Source organism: Sander vitreus, chromosome 17 (assembly GCF_031162955.1).
Source record: "Sander vitreus isolate 19-12246 chromosome 17, sanVit1, whole genome shotgun sequence".
In the NCBI taxonomy this organism is placed as follows: domain Eukaryota; kingdom Metazoa; phylum Chordata; class Actinopteri; order Perciformes; family Percidae; genus Sander; species Sander vitreus.
Window position 1 is genome coordinate 14,029,167 of NC_135871.1, and position 26,751 is coordinate 14,055,917.

Genomic DNA, 26,751 nt, shown 5'->3' on the forward strand with positions numbered 1-26,751 from the left:
ATTGTGTTTCATTATTCATTTGAAAGTGAACATGAAATATGTGGGGCTATTAACACTGATACGTTCTATACACACAATCAAAGGAAATATCTTCTTTAACCTAAACAACACAGATCAACAATTTACTGTTAAATAACTTTGTTCTGCTTCCTTTAGAAGTATGACAAATACAGCAGGCTCCTCTTTGTGTTTTTATGTGTGCATAAGAATATGTGCTTCTGCATGTTTGTAGCATCGTATTTATACAGGATGTACGTAACCTCAGCAAACACTATTGTTTTGGGCAAGCAGTTGTTTGCCTTGAATACAAACACACTTCACTACACCAGTCAAGTCCCTGTTGTTGAAGGGCTTTAGAGGCAAAACACCTGTCACTTTTACTGTTTTATCATTCACTAAACTGACATATGGCAAAGCATAGACAAAGACAGCATTACTGTGTGTCACTAATCTGTATGCAGACATAACCATTGATGTACCTTTCATGTGCTCATAAAAATCACAAAAGCCATTAAGGAGTCTCATTCATCATTTTTGAGAGCTCACCTAAGCTCCCAGTATGTAGACAAAAAGATATAATAACATGTCAGTTTGGCCTGTAGCTATACTTTATAGTTCTGAGGCATATTCTTGAAATACGATCATAATTGACCCATCTATTGATATGTAATGAAAGAAAATCTGTTGGTGGCAACCTCACTGGGATAGCTGTGTGTGTTCTCTTGATATCAACTCAAACGTTTAGTGGTTTGGAATCAACTTTTACCATGAGGCACAAGTACAGATATAAATGAATGTGCTAAATCACCCAAAGTCAGTTGAGGTAACAGAAACTTTAAATGCAAAATAATTTACAAGTCGTATTAGATAATAGATAAAAGACATCATTAAAATGAATAAATCCACAACAGTGTGATTGTCATTCCCTTGAGTGCACAAAAAAACATGATTCATGAAAATGTAAAATAGTTAGGTATCTTATTAAAACAAACACTATTTAGTCATTTCTTGGATTGCATACATACATACATACTAAAATACATCATTTAGAAAATTCATAAAAAAGGATAGCCTATATCTCATTTTGCAAATGACCACTGAATGCAAATAGAGAAAGTAAATATAGACCATGTTTGTTGCAGTTATTGTTTTTGTTATTGCATCTCTATAGCACCGCAAATAAAAGTACAATATTTGACCAATGGAAAACATTGTTGGTCATTATAAGCTGCATTGCACCAACAGTATTTCCTACATTGAATTAGGTCATTTTGCATTTGTTCGTTTCAATCTCCTGTCTGTACAAAAAACTGCCCCTGCTTTACAGCACATTGCATTGTGAGGGTTCTTCAGCAACCTGCTCTAATAAATTGTGCACGTTATATTTTATATAGATTCCCCTATGATGGCTAAGAGCACGACCACGAACCCTAAGTTAATGTTATAGTCAAGGTTAGAGTAAGGTGAGGCCACTGAACATTAATAAGGTGATTTAGTTGAGGTTACAGTGCAGCTTCTGTCACGCTAAATTAGAAATATTCAAAAACCGACCCCATGTCACCACATCACACATCACACTGACAACAACATACACCCATCCCACATCCAACCAACCCCCCTTTACTTTATCCCTGTCTGTTTTCATCCACGTGAGCTCCAGCTATTTTCCCACCAAGTCAGTGGGAGGAGGTCACATTAAATGGTGACAGTGCATTTTCATTTTCAGAATTAAAGGCCAAATTTGATATGGCAGCAAGCACTTTTCAGCTGGGGTGAGTAAACTGGTTTGGATGTCAGAAAAAAAGAGATGAGAGGTGGATGTGATTCTATTATTCTGCTAAGACAGAACTATCATCCATTAGAGAAAACGGTGTAACGGTTCTGTGAACTGCTCACTGCAGGAACCCCTGCAGCTGAGCATTTTTATGAAATTACAGTAAAAGAAGGATTTAAAACAACGTATAAGAGATTCTTCACAAAAGATTACAGAGTCGAAGATGTGATTAATCAAATATGCAGCAGGGAAAGAAGACCTGAACCTGGTGTTCTCGCCAGACTTTCAGAGTGCCTTGCCTTATATATCATCAAGTAAACAAAAAATAACAATTGCTGACCTCATGACAAGGTTGATTCAGTCACTCATTTACCATGTGTCAAGTACAGTACCTTAGCCCAGAACAATGGCCCTCTCAGGTGACAGATGACTGTCTGGCAACGTCACAACTCAAACACATAGAATCATAGTCTTCACCAAAATCAATACATTGATTACTAAATCTAACATGTTCATTTACCACAAAAAGCATCTACACTAATCAAATTTAAGTTGTCTATTCCCTCAATCCTTCCTTGATTGACAAAAATCTTGACAATTTCCTACCATTTTTTCTCCTATTAATATACTTATGTACATGGTTTCCTTTAGGGCACGTTGCCAAGCTGCGTGATAAAGGCATTTGCAGTTTTTAAAGGTTGCATGAATTAGGTTAACCTACCTTCCCTGTGAAAGTAAATAATGGGCTGTGAAGAAATTGCATTAGTTTAATTAAAAAAATGTTTAAAGTCAGCTGCATAAATGAAGTTTAGATATATGGTAATTGATTTTAGTGAGTTGAGTTTGAAAGTGTCCAAACCAACAGTGGCGGACTAATTAACTGGTAAAAATGTTCTTCATTCCAATTAGTAACATACTAATGTCCTCCAATACAATATAGAAAATAACTATTTGCACTTTTAGAAACTTTAGAGCCTCAATGTCAATGTGGTCTGTTATAGTCTTTCCCTTGCAATACTAATTACTTAAGTAATAATTTAATTTTGTCTCAATAATTCCAGACATGATGAAGCATGACTGTGTACTCTTAAACAGTTTTAATTTAAGGGATGATATACTCCACAAATGGAGTAGACTTCTCCTGAAACTATGCGCTCAAAACTGTGAGAAGGGTGGTAAATAAAAACCAGCAGATTCTTTAGATTTAGATACCATGGGGTCTGCATGCAAGACTAATTGGATAAAAACAAAAAAAACTGTGCCTAGCACATGGGTGGAACCTCTGCATGCACACAAAAAACAACCAAGCTGATTGTTACACTTCACATATAGTCTGAAAAAGTTGATATAATCCCATTGCTGCATACATTTGGATCCCCTGCTGAATGAAACAAGTTTTCTTTTAAACTTGATTGGTGTTGCTATAGATGCATTACTTCTAAAAAAAAATACATATATTGTTTTTTAGGAATCCATGCCCCCTTTAGTCATTGAGATGAAGAATATAAAAAAAGAAAGATCTTAACAAGTTTCTTAAGCAGCAGCAGGAATACTACTGATTTCTGTCATATTGTAAAACTTGTATTGAAAATGACTCAATGTTGGCCAGAATATGACACATAAGGGGTATAAAAATAAATATTGGTTTTACATATCCCTGAGGCCCTAGTGGAAATCTAAACAAACATGTCAGACATACTGTACAGATCTGTGCTTTTCATAAAAGTCAATCTTCCAGTGAGTCACTGGTCAGAAAGCTGTACACATGGAGTTTTACATTTGGCTTGTTAACAATATGCATTTTACAAGAAACACCAAAGAGGCTGTTTGCTGGTGTGGGCCACTGCGGTGGATAATTGATTGCAAGTATTACCCCAATGATCTGCTCTACACATGGGAATGCAGCTACAGGTGAACTGTACCCTAATTTCCAGTGACCTATTTATATTTTTTTCAGCAAATTTAAAGCTCAATGAACCAGATTAGTTTTTTCGGAAATACTGGATGAATACTGAATGTCTGGCCAATGCCCACTGGGCAGACCATGTGCCAAATGGCTAGTCCAATTGGCCCAGAAGTGCCCATCAATTCCCGGAGTGGAAGGCGCTGATACATGCCTAAATGCCACCAGGTGCCACAGGTGCCACCTTGGTGTGTGCTTTGAGCAAAAAAGAACTTTGATCCTGAATGTAACTCTTACCTTGAGGACAGAGGTGTTCCGGTTTCACATGCACTCTAGAGTCTGTGGATGTCATTTGGTTTTATTCAGTATTAGAGATAACAGATGAATGCCTATCAATCCAATGCAATTGTATACAGTGGTGGAAACTAAAAACATTTAGTCACAGAGACAAATACCATAATGTAAAGTATAATTTTTAAATACTTTACTTGATTATTTGTATTTTATCAGATTATAAGATATGATCCATTACTTAATGAGAATATCTGTAAAAATTATATATATATATATATATATATATATATATATATATATATATATATATATATATATATATATATTAGACATTACTTTTAAAAAATATTTCCAAAATACAAAGAATAATTTACACAAAAGACATTACAAAATACATATAATGAACATCAAAGGACTATATGAGCATATGGACATCAACAGACATGCGACTTTCTGCGGAGACGTCACGGCCACGGCTGCTGCTCGCCCTGCCCCGCCTCGTGGTGACGTCAACGGGAGCACGTGGGTTTGTTATTGCAGGAAGTGAAGATGGCGGATCAGTCGTTGCTCTCCGAGTCTGTTCTCGGATGGTCTATTTTCACCTTTATACTTTTGGTAAGCAAATTTGTATTTGTCTGTATACAATTAGTTTGAGATGTTTAGCAGGGGAAGAGTTGCGCGACATGGCTGCGGTGTGTTAACGTATCGTCAATATTGGCATTGAATTGGTTTTAGCTATCATTAGCCATGACACACTTACATGCTGTTGTTTTGTAGGAAGCGCTTAGTGTAGTATACGTTTATATTTCATACTATTATAAGCAGGAGCACTGTAAAACACCACTACATCGAGAATAGCAGGGATTTTTACTCTATTAAACAGAAAATTAAAATCTCCGATAAGACATTCTACTGTGCGTAGTTAGGTTTCACCACAAGGTTTTAAATGCGCTTTACAAAAGTTATGATCTCCCGAATAAATAATTGAGTACTGCTGGAAAAGCAAAAAAAGCTTTCCATCGCTGCAAACACACATATGTATATGTACATATGTATAACCTTTCCGTTTCTGTGAGTCGTACTTTCTGACCCATTTAGAGACAATGACTTCAGCGGTAACGTTACTTAACTGAATGCCTTGAAGTTGGTCAGCTAGGTAATCTGCTGTCTAATTGAGCACTCATTATCTGAGCTGTCTCTCCGTCTCTCAGAGTCACATGCCGTCCAGAAGAATGCCTGGATGCCAATAAATCGCTCTGCCTCCCTTCCCACCACCAGCAGCCCTTTTATTTGAGCAAACCTTTCAGTGGATCTTATTTGAATGCAAAGCCCGCATCTTTACCTGGCAAAACAAGCAGCTAGAGGCTTAAGGCTGCGGGCCTTTAATTGATCCTGTCTGTGAATGGCAGGCCTTGATCTAAAGGGACTAGTTTTAGCAGTGTCCTCACTTCTTACAGCTTGTGTGCCTTGAATATGACCTTGTCATTTTGGAGACCCTTATTTACTTCTCTGTCTAATGACTTTCCTGCCTGTTACATTGACAATCCCCTCTACCTTTTGTTTGTTTGTCTTTTTCATGTTAAACAGGAACATACATTAGCATATGCACAGTAAGAATAAAAGGTGTAGTACATAGTTGTCTATTATTCTGCTTCTTATCAGAAGTCAACTTTATTTCCTGTCAGTCCTTACCAATGTTTGTGAACGAAGGAGTATGATATAATCAGATCAGCTGTTTCCTAGCACCTGCAGTCAGGCTATTCTCAGTGAATAATCCCCTTCTTCTTATGTTAACGCTTTGGTTTGAGTATTTCTTTTTGGGAGTCAGCAACACACACACACACACACACACACACACACACACACACACGCGCGCACGCACGCACGCACACTGAAGCTAGAGTTTCCAAGCAGTGTTGAGCAGGCATAAGAGGACACACATTGTGAACACACAGTATAATTAAGTTAAATAAAAACAGTGATCAATGTAAGAATAAATAGATTGTGCTGCCGTGTATTATATCAGATTGCATCATATTTTACTTTGTTTCAACCCATGTGTCAAATCTCCCATTAATGTTTTCTTTTTATTATTGTCTCCTTATTTTATTAACCTAGTACAACATACAATTGTACTATATAATCATCAGATTTAATAGTAATATTTTGGTTGTAAATGTCATTGTCTATGCCAAATATTGTTTTGGCACTATATTCCTCATTTTATTGTTCCTCATAATGGGATTATTCTCCACTTGTTTTAACTTGATTATTAAATGCCCCTCTTCAGGTAATCCTGGCTTTCTGTTGGGTCTACATTCGGAAATTTCAAAGTCGTCAAGAGAGTGAAGTTGTTTCAACTATCACAGCAATATGTGCACTGGCCATTGCTTTGATAACTTCTGCACTTCTTCCAGTGGATATATTCCTTGTTTCATTCATGAAGTATCCCAATGGCACCTATAAGGTTAGTATCTGTCTAACAGCACCAGTTAAATCAATTTGAGAAATGATAACAAGTTTTCCTGAGGCAGTTTTTAACTTTGCTTTGTAATTTTCTTAGAATTAGACAAAGTGGATATTGATTTAGTTCTATCTAAAAGCTAAATGCATTTATTTGCTCATAATTTTTTTTGCAAAGTCATTGCATTTGTTTCTATCTATTTGAAGATTTAGCTGTGTGAAGTGGCATCTTGATTTGAACAGCAGGTAATCTGTTTCTTCTGTGGGTTGTGAGCTGCTTTGATTGCTAAAGGGTTGCTTTTTTCCGTACCATTTAGTCATGGCCACCTAAAATAAGATGCACATGTTAATTTACCAGGGAAATAATCCCTCATTCACCTAATCAAACATGATTTATTGGTGATTATACTTTATAATAAAGAAAAATACAAATCAGCAAATAGGCATGAAATTAGATGGTGGCTTTTCTGCTGAAATTTGCCAAGTGTAAAGAATAATAATACTAGCTTCTAATGGGATGAGATAATTTCAGCATGTGTTAGAGCAGTGAGAATTATGACACTGCAGACACTGTCACAAACATTTTACTTTAGGCTGTTAAGGCAGTTACACACCGGGCCGATAATCGGCCGTTGGACGGTCTGGCGAGGTCAGTGACTCGAGTCTGTTCGGTGTGTTCTGTGCCGTTGTCCGTTGGAGGAGCTGTTTGCCTTCATTTTGGCTGGCCAGACATGCTCAGTCGGAGACAGGGCAGTCAGGACTCACCTGGAAATGGCAAGCGGGATGAGCGTGACTAAGCCTCTCAAAATCTGACAAATCTTTTAAACTGATCTTTGTCGATCTGAAATGAAGACAGATTCAGCAACTGCATGGCCTATTTCTCGCTTAAAATGTTTTCAGAAACATGTTTCGGTGAACTATTTTAGTACAATATGAGATCGTATTCTGAATGAGTCGCCAGTAATGGCCGGTTGAGAAATCCAAAATCCGGAAGCAGCAGCCAGACCCATGTGATGCGTTCAACCAATTAGCTGCCGGTTTTCATTTTTTTGGGCGACAATACAGATTAGCGCCGTCTGCTGTTATAGAGACGTATTACGTCTCACCGCTTTGGTGTGTTCTGAGGCACTTTTTCTCGGGGAGACTGATCAGTCCAACTGCCTTTTCTGCCAATGGTCGGACGTCTGGTTGGTGTGTAACTGCCTTTACTCAAAAACAATACCTGACTTTCAATCTTATTTGCAGCTTTTCAGGGTTTTTTTTTCAATTGAAGAATTCATTCTTAAAGTAAAATGCAGTAAATTAAAGCTTACGATGAATCATTTCCTACACCTGTGCTATATATAAATAAAAATAGATTTAGACCAAGGTCTGATAGCTTAAAAGTAATTCCCCCAGTATCAGTCTGTTTTTCATTCTCTATTTATGTCTGAATTCAGTTTGTGAAACTATATAAACAAAACTGCCAGAGCACTGCTATAGCCTATGTGCTTGCTAGTTAAGCTTGACCTACCCCTTTCCAGGTCTTGGATTCATTCATTAATCAGGTGTATTGCCCTTTTTGTTTCATGTCTCTGCCCTAAATGGTTATAAGAGTATGGCAAACAAACGAGTGATGGAATTAATAGTGTTCAGAATATACACCATACCTCCCTCTGTTTGTGTTAATTATCACACTATATTTTATATTAGTGTAATGAGCTTTACTCTAATTGATGCCTGTTCTCATTGGTTATTACACTTGTGTATTTTACTGTTAAACTTAATTTGAATGTTCATTATGGAATATTTCTTTGGTAACATCCAGGAATGGGCAGCGAACAATGAGACGAGAGGGCAAATTGAAGACACTGTGCTGTATGGATATTACAGTAAGTGCATTCTCGTTATACCTCTCTGTGTGGGTGCACATAAAAAATAAAATAAATAATTGTGAACAAACTCTTAAGTAGATAAGATTATTTACTGCAGAATCTACTAGGAATACATCTCTCATTCTCTGAATTTGCTCTTTTGTTTAAATGTTTTCATTGAGGTTAGCTGTTTTGAGATCAATGATTATAAGTGTGCTTCGTCATTCTTCTATGACATCAACCCTATCTCTTCTTTCAATTAAAGTTAGTGCCAGTTAAATTTTAATTACACCTGGGGCCTGACTCACCCACACAGCAATTTTAGTGGGTTAGCAACTTTGGGATTCACACTGGCTCATTGTTTCCAACAATGATGACTCACTTCACACAGGGTATCTCTATAGTAACTTGGGTTGCACATCTTACCTGCTCTGGAGCAGTTTGGCTCCTGCTATCACTTTAAGATGTATATTAAAATCCCATAGAGTAGCTCAGTTATCCTAGAGCATCCTGTCGGCGTTAAAAAATAATGATTAAATGATTCATATGAAGGCATTTTAGTATAATTGATAAATTGCCCACTGTGTGATAATGATGGGCAATGATGATCATATTTACTCACATCTTTACACCATTTGCAGTTTATGTTAGGCATTTCTTATAGATGCAATGTTTTGCTATTATAGTCTTTGGTTATTGGTCATATATATTTTCAGTTATGCAAATGTGTGTAATTCCTTTCTTGGTTACATGGTTACATAATCTTTCAATTGTTTAGAGTGTATGATTTAGCGCATATATATATATATATATATATATATATATATATACACACATACGTAATATATTTTATATGCTGGACCCTGCTATGTTGTTTTTATCATATAAAGTAGGCTACTTTGCATATTGTTGCATGTGACTAGCTACAGAATTTATGTAAAGGAGAAACCTGATAGGAAAATCCTGTGCTTACAGATCAAGTTGATAAAAAAGTTTATAAGACTGGTCAGGATTACCATAGCAGTGGTAAAAAAAAACAAAACCCTGCTATCCTCAAAATACTCTGACTGTTCTTATGAGTTCATTGTAGCCTAAGTGATTGTAACATTTTGGTGTTGTCAGTGTTGAGCACTGATTTAAAGTTGATACATTATTATTGTCAGTAGCTGTAGGTTAAGTTAGGTTTCTTTCTTAGGTTTGCCGTCTTTAGGTTTGCATTCTATTTTTTGTTTTGTTTTTTATAACCTGTAGTACAGCAAAACCCATTGCTTGTATCCAGGCCCATCCCAGTCTCACGGCAGTTCGTGAAATGGTCACGTAATTTAATCTATTGATTCGTTTACACAGGCACGTTTATCTCGTTTTTTTTCTTGATGGTCAGCACGTTTTTTTAAACTAATGTATTAAGAGCAACTACGGTAGCGAGTAGTATGAAAGGCCGAAAATCTGCGTAGGGAGGTTGGTTGGGGTGGTGGATGGGTCAAACAACACAGGACTTTCACCCCAGAGACCAGGGATTGTGTTCCGTGTGTCACGTTTCCTTTCCCCGTTCTTGTTTTCCTAAACGCAACCGTCCCGTTCTTCTTTTCCTAAACCCAACCGTCCTGTTGTTGTCCTGTGTCCCCTAGAGACCGGGGATCATGTCCCGCGTGTCACGTTTCCTTTCCCCGTTCTTCTTTTCCTAAACCCAACCCACGTGGGCACATCACGAAATTTTCAACGATCGTGTTCATTTCACGCCTGACTGACAGAAAGAAAGAATCGTGCTGTGATCACGAAAGATGCTTCCTATTGAAATACATTAGTTTAAAAAACATGCTGACCATCATGAAAAAAATGAGATAAACGTAGATAAAAAATTACATGACCATTTCACGAACTGCCGTAAGACTGTGTTGCCAGGCCACACACACTGTCCATCAACACAGGTGTTTTCACTTAATTTAGACATAGTCTAAGAACTGTGCAGGCATGTGCAGACTGTTCTTGACTGATCCTGCTATTAGTTTCGCATTACACCTTTATCATTTTTATTGGTTCATGAAATTTGGTGGTATCATGTAATTCCAGCGTAGCTCAGTGTATTTTATTTTGAAAATTAACCGGATGTTTTATTTTGTTTCTGTGCTCGACGTCCTGTCCCGCACAATCTGCCCTGTGCTGAATTGTTCCGCAGCTGGTAGAAATTGCGAGTAATAGTACGTGTCCACCGTCGGCATCATTTCCACGCTTCCCATTAATTTCTATGGGAGCAGCTGTGCAATGCATTCTGGTAGCATTGCGAGGACTTTGGAGAAGCAGGGCGTCGAGTCGCCCGCTACTCATTTGAATAACGTTGAATCAAGGCAACTTTATGCAAATGAGGAGCGTGCAGCTCTGCTCACCGCCTCTCAAAAGCTCACGGAAAACTTGTAAACTGACAACGACTGCATTCCATTTAGGTGAGCTACCTCCAGGGTCCTGGTATTATGTACTCTGGCACACTGTCATGGCTTACTAGGGTACTTAATTTAACCTGTGCTTTTCCTGCTATGACAGTTCAACATGTATACAGTGAAAAAGGTATATTAATTGCAGCAGCAGCTTAGACCTACAACTGTAAACTTGATGTTACCATCTACAGGCACGTAATGTAATAGCTGCAGCAATTTTCACACCTGCGCCACCTACAGGCATTGAGTGTTACAGCTGCTGTTTTGGGTATTTTAAAATTTTAAGAGTTTACTCTTTTATCACCCGTTAAAGGATATAATAGAAAAAATGGGATGTGCCAACAATCCAGCTTGTGCCAGTACAAAAAGTTAGTTTTCAAGATTTTAAGAATTATTTACTGTTGTATTTATCTTATTTTATTTTTCAAATGTGTACTGGATGGCAAAACAGTTTGTTTACCACCTTCACGATCATTGCAGGGCTTGTGTTCCTTGCCTGTTCATCTTGGCAAAACGAAATCTAATAGTATTACTTTCCAAGCCAGCCTTTAGCTACATCCTTCTTTCATTGCTTTACTTGTCGTTTTTCTCACATTTAGTTTGCATTCATAAAAATTATAATGTTTCACTGGCACTGACGGTGACTGTTTTTGGCTTGTGGCATACTGTGTTGTATCATAAGTAGTATCTTGGACTTATCCTGCCTGATTCTCTTACTATGAGAAAGGGCAGGTCCAGTCCCCATGTATCCCTCCATAATTCCAGTATTTGAGCATGGTTGCAATTCATTGGGACAGTATCCAGGCCATTTGGCTGATAAATTCCTAACTGAAAGCTATTAGTGCCACTGAAATTTCTTCATGATTGTCGTATTAAAGGATAACAGGAGTTTGTTGTCTTTCACGATAGCAAATTCAGTCATGCCAAAGACACTAGATCACATGTTTTCTAACAGATGCTGGCTTAAAGTGCCTGTCAGCAATACTGTTATGTACCGTCTGTTCAGAAATGCCAAATGCAAAACAAGATGTATCTTTGCCCAGACAGCCCAATCAAAGAAACCACTTCCACTAGTATAATGACATCAGAAAATTGTCTTTTACAGACCATGGACACTGCACGTGAATCCAGCATTCAAGGGCCCATAGTACACAAATATGATTTTCACTATTAATATCTATAGTTTAGATTAGATATCCCCCTTAATTGGAACTTTGCTTTATAGAGACTTAAAGAAATCAATAATTCTGCAGACTTAGTTGTGAATGCAGTAATTTTAATTCATCTAATGGCCAAATCATGTTCATGGTGCAGTTACACTCAAGAAATTGATGCATACTATGATTCTATATTGTCTGTTAAGTAGACATTGTACCAAAATATAGTTTGTATTTGTTTTCATATATCCAGTAGTTCAATATAAATCTTATCCAGCTAAAATTACATACCAAGAGTATGCATTCCAGGAGCTAGGGAAGGGATAAGGGAGACGCTTGAAAGAGTTTGCTACTTGCCTCAAGCATATATCCATGTGATCATAGCTTTGGGAGTGTATGGTGCAGAATGATCCGCTTCCAAATTTGTTGTGGTCTTGTAACCTTTGGCTGTTGACAAGGAAGGCTGAGTGTTTGTAATATCACCCTAAAATACAAAAACCAGAGCCTTGCCATTTTGATTGATATTGTGCAAAGTACCTCAAAGCATATTTTTGGAATAAAGCTAGTGCATTTTAAATATTGCAAATGCATTCCGAGCTTAGAGATGCCTATTTGACGCACCATTTGACATATGACATGTTACTCAGGCCATTGTGCTGTTCTTAAGATTCTTATCTTAAAAATAATCTGAAAGTAGGCGTTATAGTAATATATTGAGTGAGCTTGTCACATATTCGGATCTAACTAAATGGAATCCATGATGCATTTCTATGTGACCATACTATATAGTGTCTCTGCAGTGAATAGATGTTTGTGAAAATGACATTTTTAGAGGACTGTGAGCTGAGGAAGGCTACAATAATAATATTAAATATGATAAATCAAATTGTTGCTACCTGAGGGGGCATTGTTTTTTTTGTTTTTTGTTGCATTGGGGCATTGTTTTTTTATTTGCCAGTAGGTGGAGACCAAGCTCCATGTGTGTTGTATGCACATCCTCCTTACAAATCTAACCTTTTAAAGTTGAATTTTCTTTAAGACCATGTTTTGACAGCCTTGTCCATTTGTCTCTTCAAAAATGGAATAATTACAGGTTTGACACAGTGATCTCCACTTTCCTCCACTGAAACATGTTTTTCTTCAAGGTGATTGACTTGTATTGTAGTGGTCATCACAGTTAAAAAGCATGTGTATGTCTATTGATTTCTATGAACACTGCATTATTTTCTTGATGTTTGGAATCATTTGATGGCCTTACATAGCTGTCATTTGGTGAATTTCTGTCAGTTGTTGGTTCAGAAATGTGTACATTTTCCTCTGGACACAAGCGTAATCAAACCTATAGTTGACTCTGTCAGCATTTCTGCATCAGTTTTGAATCCACATTTCTGCTGTGTAATTACCCTGTAGAGTTTTACAAGCACAATGTTGTCATAGTGGAGAAATGATAGTGGGGTAATTATAATATAACACAATTCTATTGTTATTTTAAGAGCTTTGCTACTTTTGAACCCTGCTTGTATTCTTCATTTGTATAGAAATCCTCACAATTATACAGAATGAATGGGAATGACTTTGTGATATGTATAGGATATTTTGCACATTTTTGTTCATTAAACTGCATGTAAAAGCACTCTTATCTAAATTTTTGTGAAATCTCACAGTTGCTTAGACTCCTTTTCCTATCATGGCTACAGTGCACTTTAACAGTAACATCATACGTAGGTCAAGTAAATGCGTTTCAGTTATGTTACATCTTAGACAGATAAAAGCAGGCATTTAGGACTGATTGAGTATAGTTATTTGCCCTGAGTACCAGTGATGAAGAGAGTAACCGCTATATCAGAATGCAAATGTTATGCCAAAAACAGGAGGTAAAAATATTTTGTCAAAGTGAGATGTTACTTAGTGTCTGTAGAAAATGAACACTGCATTTATTCATGAATTCTACACTGTGTAATATTAGAGATACAATGTACCTTCAACTTGACAGAGGCTGTGCGTGTCTGTAACTGAAACACCAACTTCCTTTTAGAGCCCAAATAGCTTTTTGTGATCTTTGATGAACCCTAAGTTTGAAAGCCTAGCCTTTCAATCTCCAGTGTCTGTCCATTTATACATTTCCTTAGACTGCTCAGTACTTCAAGGCAGTGGTGCAAAAGCCCCTTAAGCAACAGGGCAAAATACCCCTGGGACCTTTTAAATAAATCATTGGCTTTCTCTCTGCCTTGTTTAATGCCATTTGTAGGGGAGAAGTTAGAGAGGATGCAATTCTCTTGTAAATACACTGCAAGTACTTTCTTTTTGTCTGTGATTCTTGTTTAGTGGTAGCCTAGTGCTTCTTTTAAAAGCATTCTGAAAACATTGACAAATTGCAGATTTATTTTGGAGGGCAGCTCTGTGTGATATGGAGGGGCCTTCAATGATAAGAACATTGTCCAGTGTGCATAAGTAACAAGAAGCACTTTTCTTGCCACTGTGTGCAAAAGCCACAACCTGAGACTGAGACTTTAAAGTTAAAACGTTACAACATATTTGATGAGAATCACTTCAATCTGGTAATCAAAGAATTTTAACAAAATTATACTGAACGGGACATTTTAGAAAAAATAAACCTGACGAACTAGGTAACTGATACATTCATTCTAAAAATATATTTGAAATTTCAGTTATGTAATTTTTTGTTAGTCCTTGACTTACAGATACACTGTGGGCCAGATGTACTAACGCTTTTGCGCCCACTTCAGGCGTATTTGTTTTGCAACGTGCGTGTTAAAGCATGGCGAGGTATGTACAAACGGGCCGCACTAAGGGAAAAGCGCAGACTACCTTTTGCCGGAACTGAAAATGGCAAATTGCCCTTTTCCGTGTCATGCATATGCATTTACGGGAGGGTGAAGGGGAAAGTGGGAGTTTCCCATAAAGAGAGGGGAGGGGAAGCGTAAAGTGCGCCTAATTATGTATTCTGCGTTATGTACAAAAAACACCCATGACAGCGCGCCTCTATTTTACGGTGAAAGTTCTCCGCCTCTTAAAAGCAGGTGTAAACCAGCCGCAAGCGGGTTCCCTCGCATATGCCTCCTGGTGAAATGGCAGCAGTAATGCGAGCAAGACGAAGACACAGGTGAAGGAGACAAGCTGAAAAGATTTTTGCCACAAGGATCACACTTTTTCAGTTGAGTGAACACGAAATCATTAAGCTTTACAGATTAAGCAGCCATGTAATATTACAGTTACTGGAAGAAATCAAAGATGACATTGAATCTCCGACTCAGCGTTCACATTCCCTTCCAGCAGTTGTTAAACTCCTCGCTACATTACAAATATTGGCGTCAGGATCATTTCAAACAGTCATAGCATCAGCAGTGGGATTATCGTAGTCTGCACTCAGCCGTATCATAGCACAAGTACTTAACGCTTTGCTACAGCACAATTTACGGTATAGTGGGCGGAGAAAGGCGCTGATTACCTGATGAACTGCAGTATCACAGCGTGCGCTTTCTGCGGGTTGGCCATGGCGCTGATAACGCTACATTCGCAAATGTACGTACATCTGGCCCTGATAACACTATATCTATAATACGCTAATATTGGCCGATAATGTTGGCCATTCTGCTATACTGGTCAGGTGTTAGTATACCACTTTGTTTCCCCAATTGTATCATTGTTGCTTTGCCATTAATCTTCGAAGATTTTAAGCATTTTCATTTCATGCAGATGCCATTAGCCTAGTTCAGACCAATGCCGAAAATTTGCAAAAACATATCTCAGCAAATCTTTGTTGTGTGTTACCTAATCTTGCATTTCCAAACCTATCTCCTCAGCGCTGGAGTATGGTCTGGATACACTGCTTATCTATTCTGGGAAGTGGGAAAAAACGCTCTGACTTGTTTGAATTTCTTTAAACCCATCACAATCATCCTTGGCTGCACTAAACCCTGGATGCAATGATGGTGCTCTTGCAAAATAGATAGCGGAGATAGCAGGAGGAACATCCAGTGCGTTGGTCAGGCTTTATCCCAGCATTGTATATCCAGCAAGCCAGGTTATGTGTTACCTGGAGGTGACATGGGGTAACTAAGTAACCTAGCTACCAGCTTTTGGTAAGCATGCTGAGATAGCTAAAATGCATTTATGTTACTTTTGTACTGACCCATTACAAAACCATCACTGAGGTTTTATAATGACATTTGATATTGGTATTCGTATTGCGCTTTACTCTACATACAAAAGGAGCCAAAGGAGAAAGTGTATGCTGTCAGATGGCACAGTGCATCATGTTGAACCAAACAATAGCTAAATGTGTTCTGCGAACTTTCCTATCAGGGAGGTTGGTTGTGCTCAATGGAACTGTAGAAATAGTGTTTAATGCACACTGGTCTTCTAGCTCAGGAACCACGATAATGTGGTGCATAAAGATGTTTTTCCTCTGAAGAAGTTCTTCTATATCAGCTCACTATTCATGTCCTTCAATGCTACTCTTTGAAATTGGTGGTCCCTACTTCCTGCAACAATCACAATGAACCCTGTGGAGTCCAATTGTGCTACTGGGGATGTGGTGGCTTCTTTTCAACCAAGCATAATGTACCATTGAGCTATGAAGTGAAAGAAAACGGGACGTTTCACTTTGTGACAGACCATTGACAAGCAGATGGCAACAAACTGGAGAAACATGTGGCTGGATGCCAGAGATTCTACATGCAGAATCAGCAGCTACAACATAACCTATAGGTTTCCAGATTGCCCGTTTTAAAGTCTGAAGTTGAGTTTAGTGATTGCTGCCATCTTGTCAGTTTGGGGGCAATACATCTGAATATTGGTGACAGTGTGGAAGGTGGGTGGGGGAGAGTTGGGCCAAGCAAGTGGAAGTCTGAGTGTGATAGCCTGAGAAACATGTCAGTCAATGCAAACAAGCTGCTAATGTTAGAAATGGGAGTCACCGCAGACCTTTTAAAATGATATTTTATTTATTCTTAAAGTGCTGTTGATATACTGTGATATTGGATTTTTTTTTTTTGTAAGTAATATGTTTAATTAGAAAAGCAGTGTGTCTTCAAAGTTATAATAGTTATGCTATTTAATGTTAAAAAATCAGAACCTTACAGACATGTTTCCAGAGTCTGTTGGTCAAACAACAAAGGAAGCTTTCTTTTTTTCTTCTTTGGATAGTGTTGGATCTTTTAAATAGTAAAAAAAATAGCTTTAGAACGTGGGTTGGCCATGTTTGTTTTTGCTTTCTGACAATTCATTTCAATTTGATATTAAAATAATAATTTAACCCACATGCGTATACTCATACATGTGAATGGGAAACAAGGGAAGAACATGTGTGAAAGTGTTGTTTCAGACCTGCTTTTTCATGGTTGTATATCAATTATTACAAACCTACAGTAGTTAAAACAGCAATTAATTTGCATAAATATACAGACTTAATATTCTAGATTCAATTTTGGAAAAGTCACATTAAGAAATTATTATTTGAAACAATTTTTTTTCTTATATCCTATTATACCTCTCTTTGACCTTTTTGAGATGCATTGAGTGGCTTGAAGAATGACTCCAAAATCAATTGTTAGCAAACATCTGTGTATCCACACATCCAGCAGAAATGGAGCAACACTGGCATCAAATTGGAGTCTTTCGTGCTACCTCTCAAATTCTTTATATTCACTAGGGTTTTATCCCAGGTGTGGCCCCACAAAAATGGTGCTTCCCCTGATATTTACTGGAATTGAGAGTGCAAGCTCAGAGTGTCATACCTTTCAGCAAGTGTCTGTACGGACAGATAGTTTCATCAGTCATCTAGAGTCTTTTGTCAGAGACAATGTTTCTGTGAGAAAGCTCCCCTGGCATTTAATTTTCACATAAAATGTAATACATTTTGCCTGTCTGCAAGGGACAAAAGTCCAGGTGTTAATGCCCCTGTGGAGAGCCACATTAAGGTGAGGACAAGGCTCTAATGTTTTTCACTATGTGAAACTACAGATACTGCTCTGATTGATAGTTTGTTGTAATTGTTGTAAATTGCCACAAATGATTATTAAAATATAATGAGGTTGTTTGTGTTGATGTTCTCACATTGTTTCCAAAATATGTTTCTTTTATTTAAATTTTTTGCTTTCTCCCTTATGAGTAAATAGGATTATTCTATATAGGAACTACAGGGTTAAGGCAGGATAATACATTAGTTATTCCTCTGCTCTCTGCCAGGGGGATAAATGTGCTAAACTTGTATCCCTGGTCAGGCGTTTTTCCCAGTAGAAGATCTGCTTAGAGAATAATGGATGATACATGGTAATGCAGTATGACCTATTCTCTCAGTATGTTAATATTCATGATTAATTTTACCCATTGCTTTAACCTACAAGCATATGCCAGTGGCTGCATACTGTGGATGGCTTGCATTTATTGGCTCCTGGCATCATCCTAAACTCAGTTTGTCTAGCTGTAAATGAGTGTAAATGGATACCTTAGTCAAGCAATGAGCATGTGTTTATTGAAAGTAATGCCCTGTCACAATAACAGCTGGCAAAAAGCAAGCCACTATAACAGTGACATCGTTTGTCTGCAGCAGAGAGAGCATTTTGTGAAATATAGTCTATTTCACAATGTACTTCCTTGAGGCCATGCATTCTTGACTGATATGGAACAGTTTTTTTTCCACATTGAAGTTAAAGTGTGGTACTGATGTTGTGGATGAAATGGTTAGTTTTCAATTGAAAATGTGTTGTGTAATTTTATCATGCTACAATGGCACTGCTTATGACATGTATTTAGTTGTTGTTTCTTATGTGTAGGCCTAAGGGCCCTATTTTAACAATCTAAGAACACGGCATGAAGCGCATGGCACAGGTGCGTTTAGGGCGTGTCCAAATCCACTTTTGCTAGTTTGACGGCGGAAAAAAGGGTCTGTGGTCCGGGCGCATGGTTCAAAAGGGTTGTACTTAGTGTCTTCATTAATTCATAGGTGGGTTTTGGACGTAACATGCAATAAACCAATCAGAGTGTCATCTCCCATTCCCTTTAAAAGCCAGGTGCGTTTGTACCATGGTGCATTGCTATTATGATGGTGGATTTGCACCGTAATATTTTTATTTGTAATCTTTTGCATGTTTGTGTGCTGCTGCGCTTGTGTGTGTGTGTGTGTGTGTGTGTGTGTGTGTGTGTGTGTGTGTGTGTAACAAGCATAGTGTGCACGCGCTGTGCATAAGCCTAGGCGCATTTACTAATGCGCTGTTAAAATAACAATGAAATGCTGCGCTGTTGACTTCAGACCAGGTTTTTGTTGGTCAATGGCACGATCACTTTCGGCTGCCTCAAAATAGCAATACGCCAAGAATGCACCTGGACACACCTCCCTCTAAGACCAGCATGCCCATGGGCGCACAGATGGCCGTAGGTGCATTTGCTATTTAAGCGACGTGGGCGCTGGACGGTCTTAAAATAGCAACGACACTAGATAGGGCCCTAAATCTCTTACCCATTAATAGTTAAAAACTCTTGTTTGATTTTGTTGACTTTAAATCAAGGCCTAACTCATACATTAAAAAGCTCTACTGTGAGATGGCTAGGGTGGTGGCGTTTGAAAACAGTATATATAAACAGTTTGCCAGATTGAATGTCTACACTAGGAAATAGGAAAAATACCTGAGCTTTCTGGACGGCTCCTAAGAAGCCATGTACTGGTGAAGAGACATATACAATGTGCTTAGTGTTTTGTCAAATATACATGTTTATTTGGTTTACAGCTGTTTTATTTCGTTATTATTTTATTGTATTGTAATGAATTATTACCATGTAATATTATGCCATGGTTCTCAGCAGGAAACCGATGGAGTGCCTTCTCCAGGTAGGGAATGAGTCCTTACCCCAAGTGAAGGAGTTAAAGTACCTTGGGGTCTTGTTCGCGAGTGAGGGGACAATGGACCGGGAGATTGGTCGGAGAATCGGCACAGCAGGTGCGGTATTACATTCAATTTATTGCACCGTTGTGACGAAAAGAGAGCTGAGCCAGAAGGCAAAGCTCTCAATCTACCGGTCAGTTTTTGTTCCTACCCTCACCTATGGTCATGAAGGCTGGGTCATGACCGAAAGAACAAGATCCAGGGTACAAGCGGCCGAAATGGGTTTCCTCAGGACGGTAGCTGGCGTCTCCCTTAGAGATAGGGTGAGAAGCTCAGTTATCCGTGAGGAGCTCGGAGTAGAGCCGCTGCTCCTTTGCGTCGAAAGGAGCCAGTTGAGGTGGTTCGGGCATCTGGTAAGGATGCCCCCTGGGCGCCTCCCTAGGGAGGTGTTCCAGGCACGTCCAGCTGGGAGGAGGCCTCGGGGGAGACCCAGGACTAGGTGGAGGGATTATATCTCTAACCTGGCCTGGGAACGCCTCGGGATCCCCCAGTCGGAGCTGGTTAATGTGGCCCGGGAAAGGGAAGTTTGGGGTCCCCTGCTGGAGCTGCTACCCCCGCGACCCGACCCCGGATAAGCGGATGAAGATGGATGAATTATTATGGTTGTTATGTTAGCTTGTGGTGATGACGAATGGGGCTGTTCATGTTGGAAATGGTTTGTATGCTATTTTAACAAAAAAAATAATTGTTCATCATAAAAAAAGCTCTACTGTCATACCAAACCTCTATTTAACATGTAGGTAAAAAAATTTATTTAGTTTGTTTGTATTCCTGCACATTTTATTTTTGGTTAGCATCACAATGTGACTTGTGCTAATTATTTACTACATTATCACCTCAAGAAGGGATTGAGCAATGCCAAACATGTTGCTGAGCTCATCTTTGTGACATGCTTTTTTTTAAAGTTATTTTGGGGTTGTCTGGGCTGTCTTCATCGACATCCATTTGCTGCAGATAGAAAAGTCCCCAGCTTGAAATAGCATCTCTCTATTTAAGTGTTTTTGCCTCACCTCCAATCTATGAATTCCTAATGCATTTCCATGTTTGAAAGCGGCTTGTACAAGAAGAACCAAACAAACAAAAAAGGATTGGATCAGAAAGTAGTGAGTTCTTTCACCAAGGTGTATTGTATCCACTCAGTGTCCATTCATACAGAAGGTTACCAGCTCTAGTGAATGAAATCAATTTTCAAATGCAGATGGCTTTTTCCTATTGCAGTGGTCAACATTGAAATGGGACTGATGATTACCTGCTCTGTGAGTTTTGCCCAAAGCAATATTAAATACACCAATGGCAGAAGGATAATGTGTTTAAATACAAATGCCTCTCTATTGAATCAATTGTGTAGTGCTCTGGATCCCAATTAGAACAGAAACTACGTTGCCTCAAGACACACCCAGTGGAATTATTAACTGGCTTTTACAGATAGCACTCATAATAAAGAAAATGCATGTACACAGACTGCTATTAATGATGTGGCTTGTAATTGTTAACAGTTGTTATAGTGTTGTTTTGGTCCACTTATCATTCCAGAATGAAGTAAAATAAAGTTAACTGAATTATTCAAGTACCAGCATGAAGAAATGTACTAACTTGATATTCTACTACATGAATCACCCCCCACCATACATTAACTTACTGGTGGCAGATGCTAAAGAGACAATTATAATTGTTTCTATTTAAAAATAGATGTATAACACTAATGCATGCCAAACTTAACAACAATGTTTTCAGTTTTTGTTTTTACCAGCCAGGCAGATAAAATTGGTAAGATTTTTGAGGGATCTCCTGTGATGATGCTGCTGGGTTGAATATAACCGTTTATAATTTGTGTGGATCATTTCTGGTTAAATAATGACACACACACAGACGCACGCATGCACGCACACACACAGACACGCGTTGGGGAACCTAACTTTATTTCTGGTATCATAGAGCATTTTATAGAAGGATACAATACTTTGCTTAACAAACCAATTCAGTAACTTTTAAATACATACATATACATCTCTGCACAGTGGTCCTTTATTGCTTAACTGACCTCTCATTGGTCAAAAACATGTCAATTATAAGCACCTGCTGGGCCCAAACATCTACTGTACATTTCTTCCATGATAACAACTACGTCTGATGGAAGTTTGCCCCGAACTTAATCATTTCATTAAAACACTAAAATTGCCTCACAAACCCACTAGCATGCTTTTAACAAGTATGGTTGTTCTAAAAAAAATTAGAAATAATTCTCCTCAAACTCTCGGCCCTGTGGCATTAGATGTCACTGTCGTAAAGGATAGTAATAATCTGGATCGCCACACTGAGTGCAAGATAGAAATGTGAGCAGTACAGTGAGCACAGAACTCAATTAAGTTAAAAAGAATGAGCACAAAAAAGAACGCAAATCACTTTCCAATAGCTCTTAATGGAAGCCTTAACATCTGCTGAAATTTTGCCATATCATGGGACCTCATAGATGCTCAGCAGTTATCAGTTGTTGTGTGTTGTCAATGCAATAAAATAGAATAAAATAAGAATAGTAGTTTGAAGGGAAAGTGAAAATGACAAATTGGATTTGTGGAAGAACTAAATATGAGGTGTTTATGAATGACTGACTGTAAGTTTTACTGTGGTATCAATGTTTCTTGATAAAGTTATAAGTGATCTCTGCCCTAGATTTGTCACGAGAAAGTTTTAAGGAACGTTGTTTCTTGGCTCATACTCTGATACTGTTGAATGATGCATTTAGTTGATGGTATTCACAATTGCTATTGCTATTTATAAATTAAATACATGGTGTGGGGGAATTATATTAGTTCCTGACTGGTATAACCTGATAAGGGAAATTAAGGCATATTCTTCACAGAAATCAGTTTGGATGTGTACATTGTCATAAGAAATTCACCATCATTTCAAGTGGGTGAACAGGGTACATCTCACAGTAATAAAAGATTACATTTCAAATCTGAATCAAAAACATTAGCTTTGTACGTATGTACAGTACTTGTCATGAATGCACTGCGATGTTTTAACATTTTAGCGTCATGATAGAACATGATGCCATACTCTATGCTGGGGAGGGGTTATGGATATTTAGTGTTTAATTGTCTAACTACGTGTCTAATTCTTGGATTTCAATTCTTCTTTCATAGCACTTTACTCCATCATACTATTCTGTGTCTTCCTATGGATCCCCTTTGTTTATTTCTACTATGAAGAAAGGGATGACGACAACGTGAACAAATGCTCGGTAAGAATGCACTTTTCTTCTTCTACACACAGCCATGTAGCCTGCTTAGATTCGGTTCTGATGAATTCAAATTTCATTCAGATGATTCAGGTGCTGCTGGCACATTTGTTATTGTCTTTAAGTAATTTTAGTAAAATTTCCCAGCTAGCTTAAGGCAACAGCCCCTTTGTTAGCACCCATTTTAACATTGTACATGAATGAGCAATGAAAGAACAATTATGTTTTAAATAATATTTTGTGACGGTAAGAAAACACAATGTCACATTGTTAAACCATTGCACCACTGCATTCATACTGTAAATTATAGGCTGCATATTGTCACCTGAAAATGGACATTTTAAATCCCTATCTTTAAAAGTCTTTCTTAGTGAGTGATGTACCAAACATCAGCTAATGCATAGTACCTTTTCTGCTTTCTATGTGTCAGTTTTGAGCTGACAGAGGCACTTTCTCTTACAGACAGGGAGGTCTTTTGTATTGTTACTTTAAAAGTGCCTTGAATAGCACTGGGAGTGACATGTTATCTCTGCCAGGTCAAACTGGATCTACACTGACTCTGTATAGCTCTCACTCAATAGTCCTTAGCTAAATGGAGTATGACCCCCTTCCCTCACTCACAATGAGTAATAATATTTCACTTCTTGGCTGTGATTGACCAGTTTATTTTTTTCTTTTATTACAGCAAGTGAAAAACGCTCTGAAGTACACAGTTGGATTTGCCATTGTCTGCGTGGTGCTCCTTTTAATTGGGTAAGTTGGAGATATGGGTGGCTTCTTCTGCATCAGTACACGATAGGTGGAGGGGAGTTTGGATATGTCATTGTGTTCAGTTAATGAGAGAATGAACCCTTCAAACTGCTACAGTACCAATTGCCTGGCCATGATAAACCATTTAAAATAAACTGTAGAAGAAGAACTATAGACCTCTGTCTAAATATAAGTTGTATTGTTGTCTATCTGATCCTAAACTAGATTCCTTGCATTTTCTCTCTGTACAAAGCACTTGTGGAGGGAATATTGAGGCTTTTTTGTGACATTGTATGTACAAATCTGTATTGATGCACCTTTTTAGCCATGTCCCATTTATCTGCTTTTTTTTTACTGGTTGTGTTCCGTACCACCTGCACTACATAATAGAATTATTTGCAGCTGTGACAGCATGCCTGGAGTTCAATCTATACGATGCAATGTGCTCTCTCAACCATTAAATCGTGCATTAGACGAATGCTTACCTGGTTTGGGGGAAATAAAGGACACCTGACTATACTTTATAACAACTTAAAGTTTGGATTTTAGGACTTTTTTTTATAGACAGAAGCAATTTAGCTCCTCTCCTCACTGCTTTGTTCTGGCAATTGTTGCTTTGGTCCTTTGATTTTCAACAACATGATAGCTTTTATCCTGGCCTGCTGTTCTGATACTGAGAGACATAATGGCTGCGTTTGGTGACTTTTCACTCAGGTCTTTTCTTAAGGGCCTTTGTTTGCTGTCTTTATACCTTCCAAAGTGTTAAACTCCTTAAATGACCCCTGATCTTTCACTGCTACAGTTTTGTTTTTGCCACTGCAAATAAGTTATTTATGCATATATCCAGCCTTTTAAGACTTTATTTTTTGAGTTAGTTAGATAACATTTTGATTCAAACTTTTACAAAAGTAGCATTGTGCACATGAGGCAAAGAGGGGTCTTTGATATGCTGATCTAATGTCTTTCACTTCCCCTGGTGAACGTTTTTGAACTTCCTGAAAAAAGTAGTACCATATTTATTTGCTGTCTGAGAAAGTCTTTACTGAAATTGTGCATCAATAATGTTGACCATTTCCCCACTTCAGCTTATAGATGAGATATACTGGTAGTGCTGTTTCAGAAGAAATTTTATCCCCCACAACATCGAAGTACTGTTCAGATACAGTTCATATATTTCTATCTAAAACTTCTATCTAGACATTAAAGGAAACCTTGAAAAGTCTGTTTCTAAGTGAGTGAAGGGGTTAAATTGCTAAATGTTATTAGGATTATTGATTAATGTTATTAGGAGCTAGGGAACTTATTACAATAAACAAAACATCTATCTCTTTAAGGAAACACAGGTTTAAAGGTTAAAACATGGTTAGTTGGAAGATGATCGTATAACTTTATGGGGCACAAATATCTAAGTGTTTGTGCAAAGAAGTGCTGACATGACTCGGCAGGTCATTAAAGTCATGGTTAATAGTACTAAATGTAGAAGGCTATTAAACTTATGATGCATGTGTTTTTTGTTCCTTTCCAAAATAAATTTAAAAAAGGATAGGAGGGAATGCAAAGTTTAGAAGACTGTCCATTGTGTTGAGAATAGCAATTAATCCAGTTTTCAAAGGAGATGGATAAGGTCATTAAAATGTTTGCAAGATCCTTTTTATTTGATTTGTAAGCCCCATGTTTGCTCTAAACTAGGGCTGTCAGCATTAATATGTTAATCGCGATGCGATTAAGGGCTGAGCATAACGCGTACATTTTTTTTTAATCGCATGGCGGCATTTATTAATTTATTTTACACTTCACTTGGCTTCGCGTTGTGCCTATGCCGTTGTGAGGATTTGTACTTGTGCGCTGGTGTAGTAGAAGTAATACACGTATAGAAGTATTTTAAAAACAAGGTTTATGTCACTGTTAGCTGCAGTCTATCTTTCTGAGTGTATTTCTCTGGCTCTCTTGGCATCTTTCAGCAACAGCAATGCTACTGGTATATGTTCATCAAACATGATTTTTTTCGTTTTTTGTTTGAAACCTGTGTGTGGCTCGTAGAGAAAATACACCAGTTGCTAAAACCATCACTGCCAGTGCGAAGACTAAACTTAAGCATATTGTGCACTGGGCACTAGGGCTGCAACTAACGATTATTTTAATAATCGATTAATCTGTCGATTATTTTTCGATTAATTGATGAATCGGATAAAAAAACAAAAAAGCATTAATTTACATCAACTTAATACATACTTACATACATACTTGTTGTTTTAGTTAATAATTGTGTAAAGGTAAGTAACCCAAAAGGAGATACAGACAACACACACACACACACACACACACACACACACACACACACACACACACACACACACACACACACACGTTCACTTGAAGCTTATTCATTAAATTATTACCATCATTGTAGTAAGTGCAAGTTAAGTTCATTTGTACACCACATTTAAACACAGATTAAGATGACCAAGTGCTATAAAAGAACTTTAAAATTAAATTAAAAAGTACAACACACACAAATATATATATTATAGCAGTTCGTGTAAATGTCATGCTATTTTTAATCTATTGATACGTGTTCAAGGGGACGTTTTTCTCGTGGTGGCCAGCATGAAATACCCTACGGGGAAAGGACGCATCACATGCCGGGAGACGGCCGAAAAGGACGCCTCATATGTTGGGAGGCGGCCGCTGGGGACGTGACTACGGGCCTGGGCTGCATATTTCCTCTACCCCCGCTCTGCTCTTTTTTGTTTTCTTTCGCGCTGCGCTGCTCTGCTGCTAAATTATTGTTTTATTGTTTTCAGAGCCTTTGTTCCACTTGAGGCCCCACCTGGTCAGAATTCCACCCAATGGGAGAAAGTACAATACCTTTTTGAAGAGCTTGGGAGTAGTCGTAAGTATAGCCTCTTTAGAAAATACTTGGATCTTACTTTTATCGTTGTTGTTACCACGATACCTTTATTTAATCAATTCATTCCAC

The 26,751-nt window shown here is 38.0% G+C and overlaps 1 protein-coding gene across 1 annotated transcript in view; it reads left to right on the top strand.

Annotated features, from left to right (window-relative positions):
- The first annotated feature begins 4,498 nt into the window (after window positions 1-4,498).
- The window catches only part of lmbrd1 (LMBR1 domain containing 1), a 53,794-nt gene continuing 31,541 nt past the window's right edge, over window positions 4,499-26,751 (top strand). The window contains exons 1-6 of the mRNA XM_078272920.1: window positions 4,499-4,586; window positions 6,262-6,438; window positions 8,242-8,305; window positions 22,927-23,024; window positions 23,707-23,774; window positions 26,576-26,664. Coding sequence (XP_078129046.1) covers window positions 4,521-4,586; window positions 6,262-6,438; window positions 8,242-8,305; window positions 22,927-23,024; window positions 23,707-23,774; window positions 26,576-26,664 — 562 coding nt within the window. The 5' untranslated portion in view covers window positions 4,499-4,520. The remainder of the gene's footprint in view (window positions 4,587-6,261; window positions 6,439-8,241; window positions 8,306-22,926; window positions 23,025-23,706; window positions 23,775-26,575; window positions 26,665-26,751) is intronic.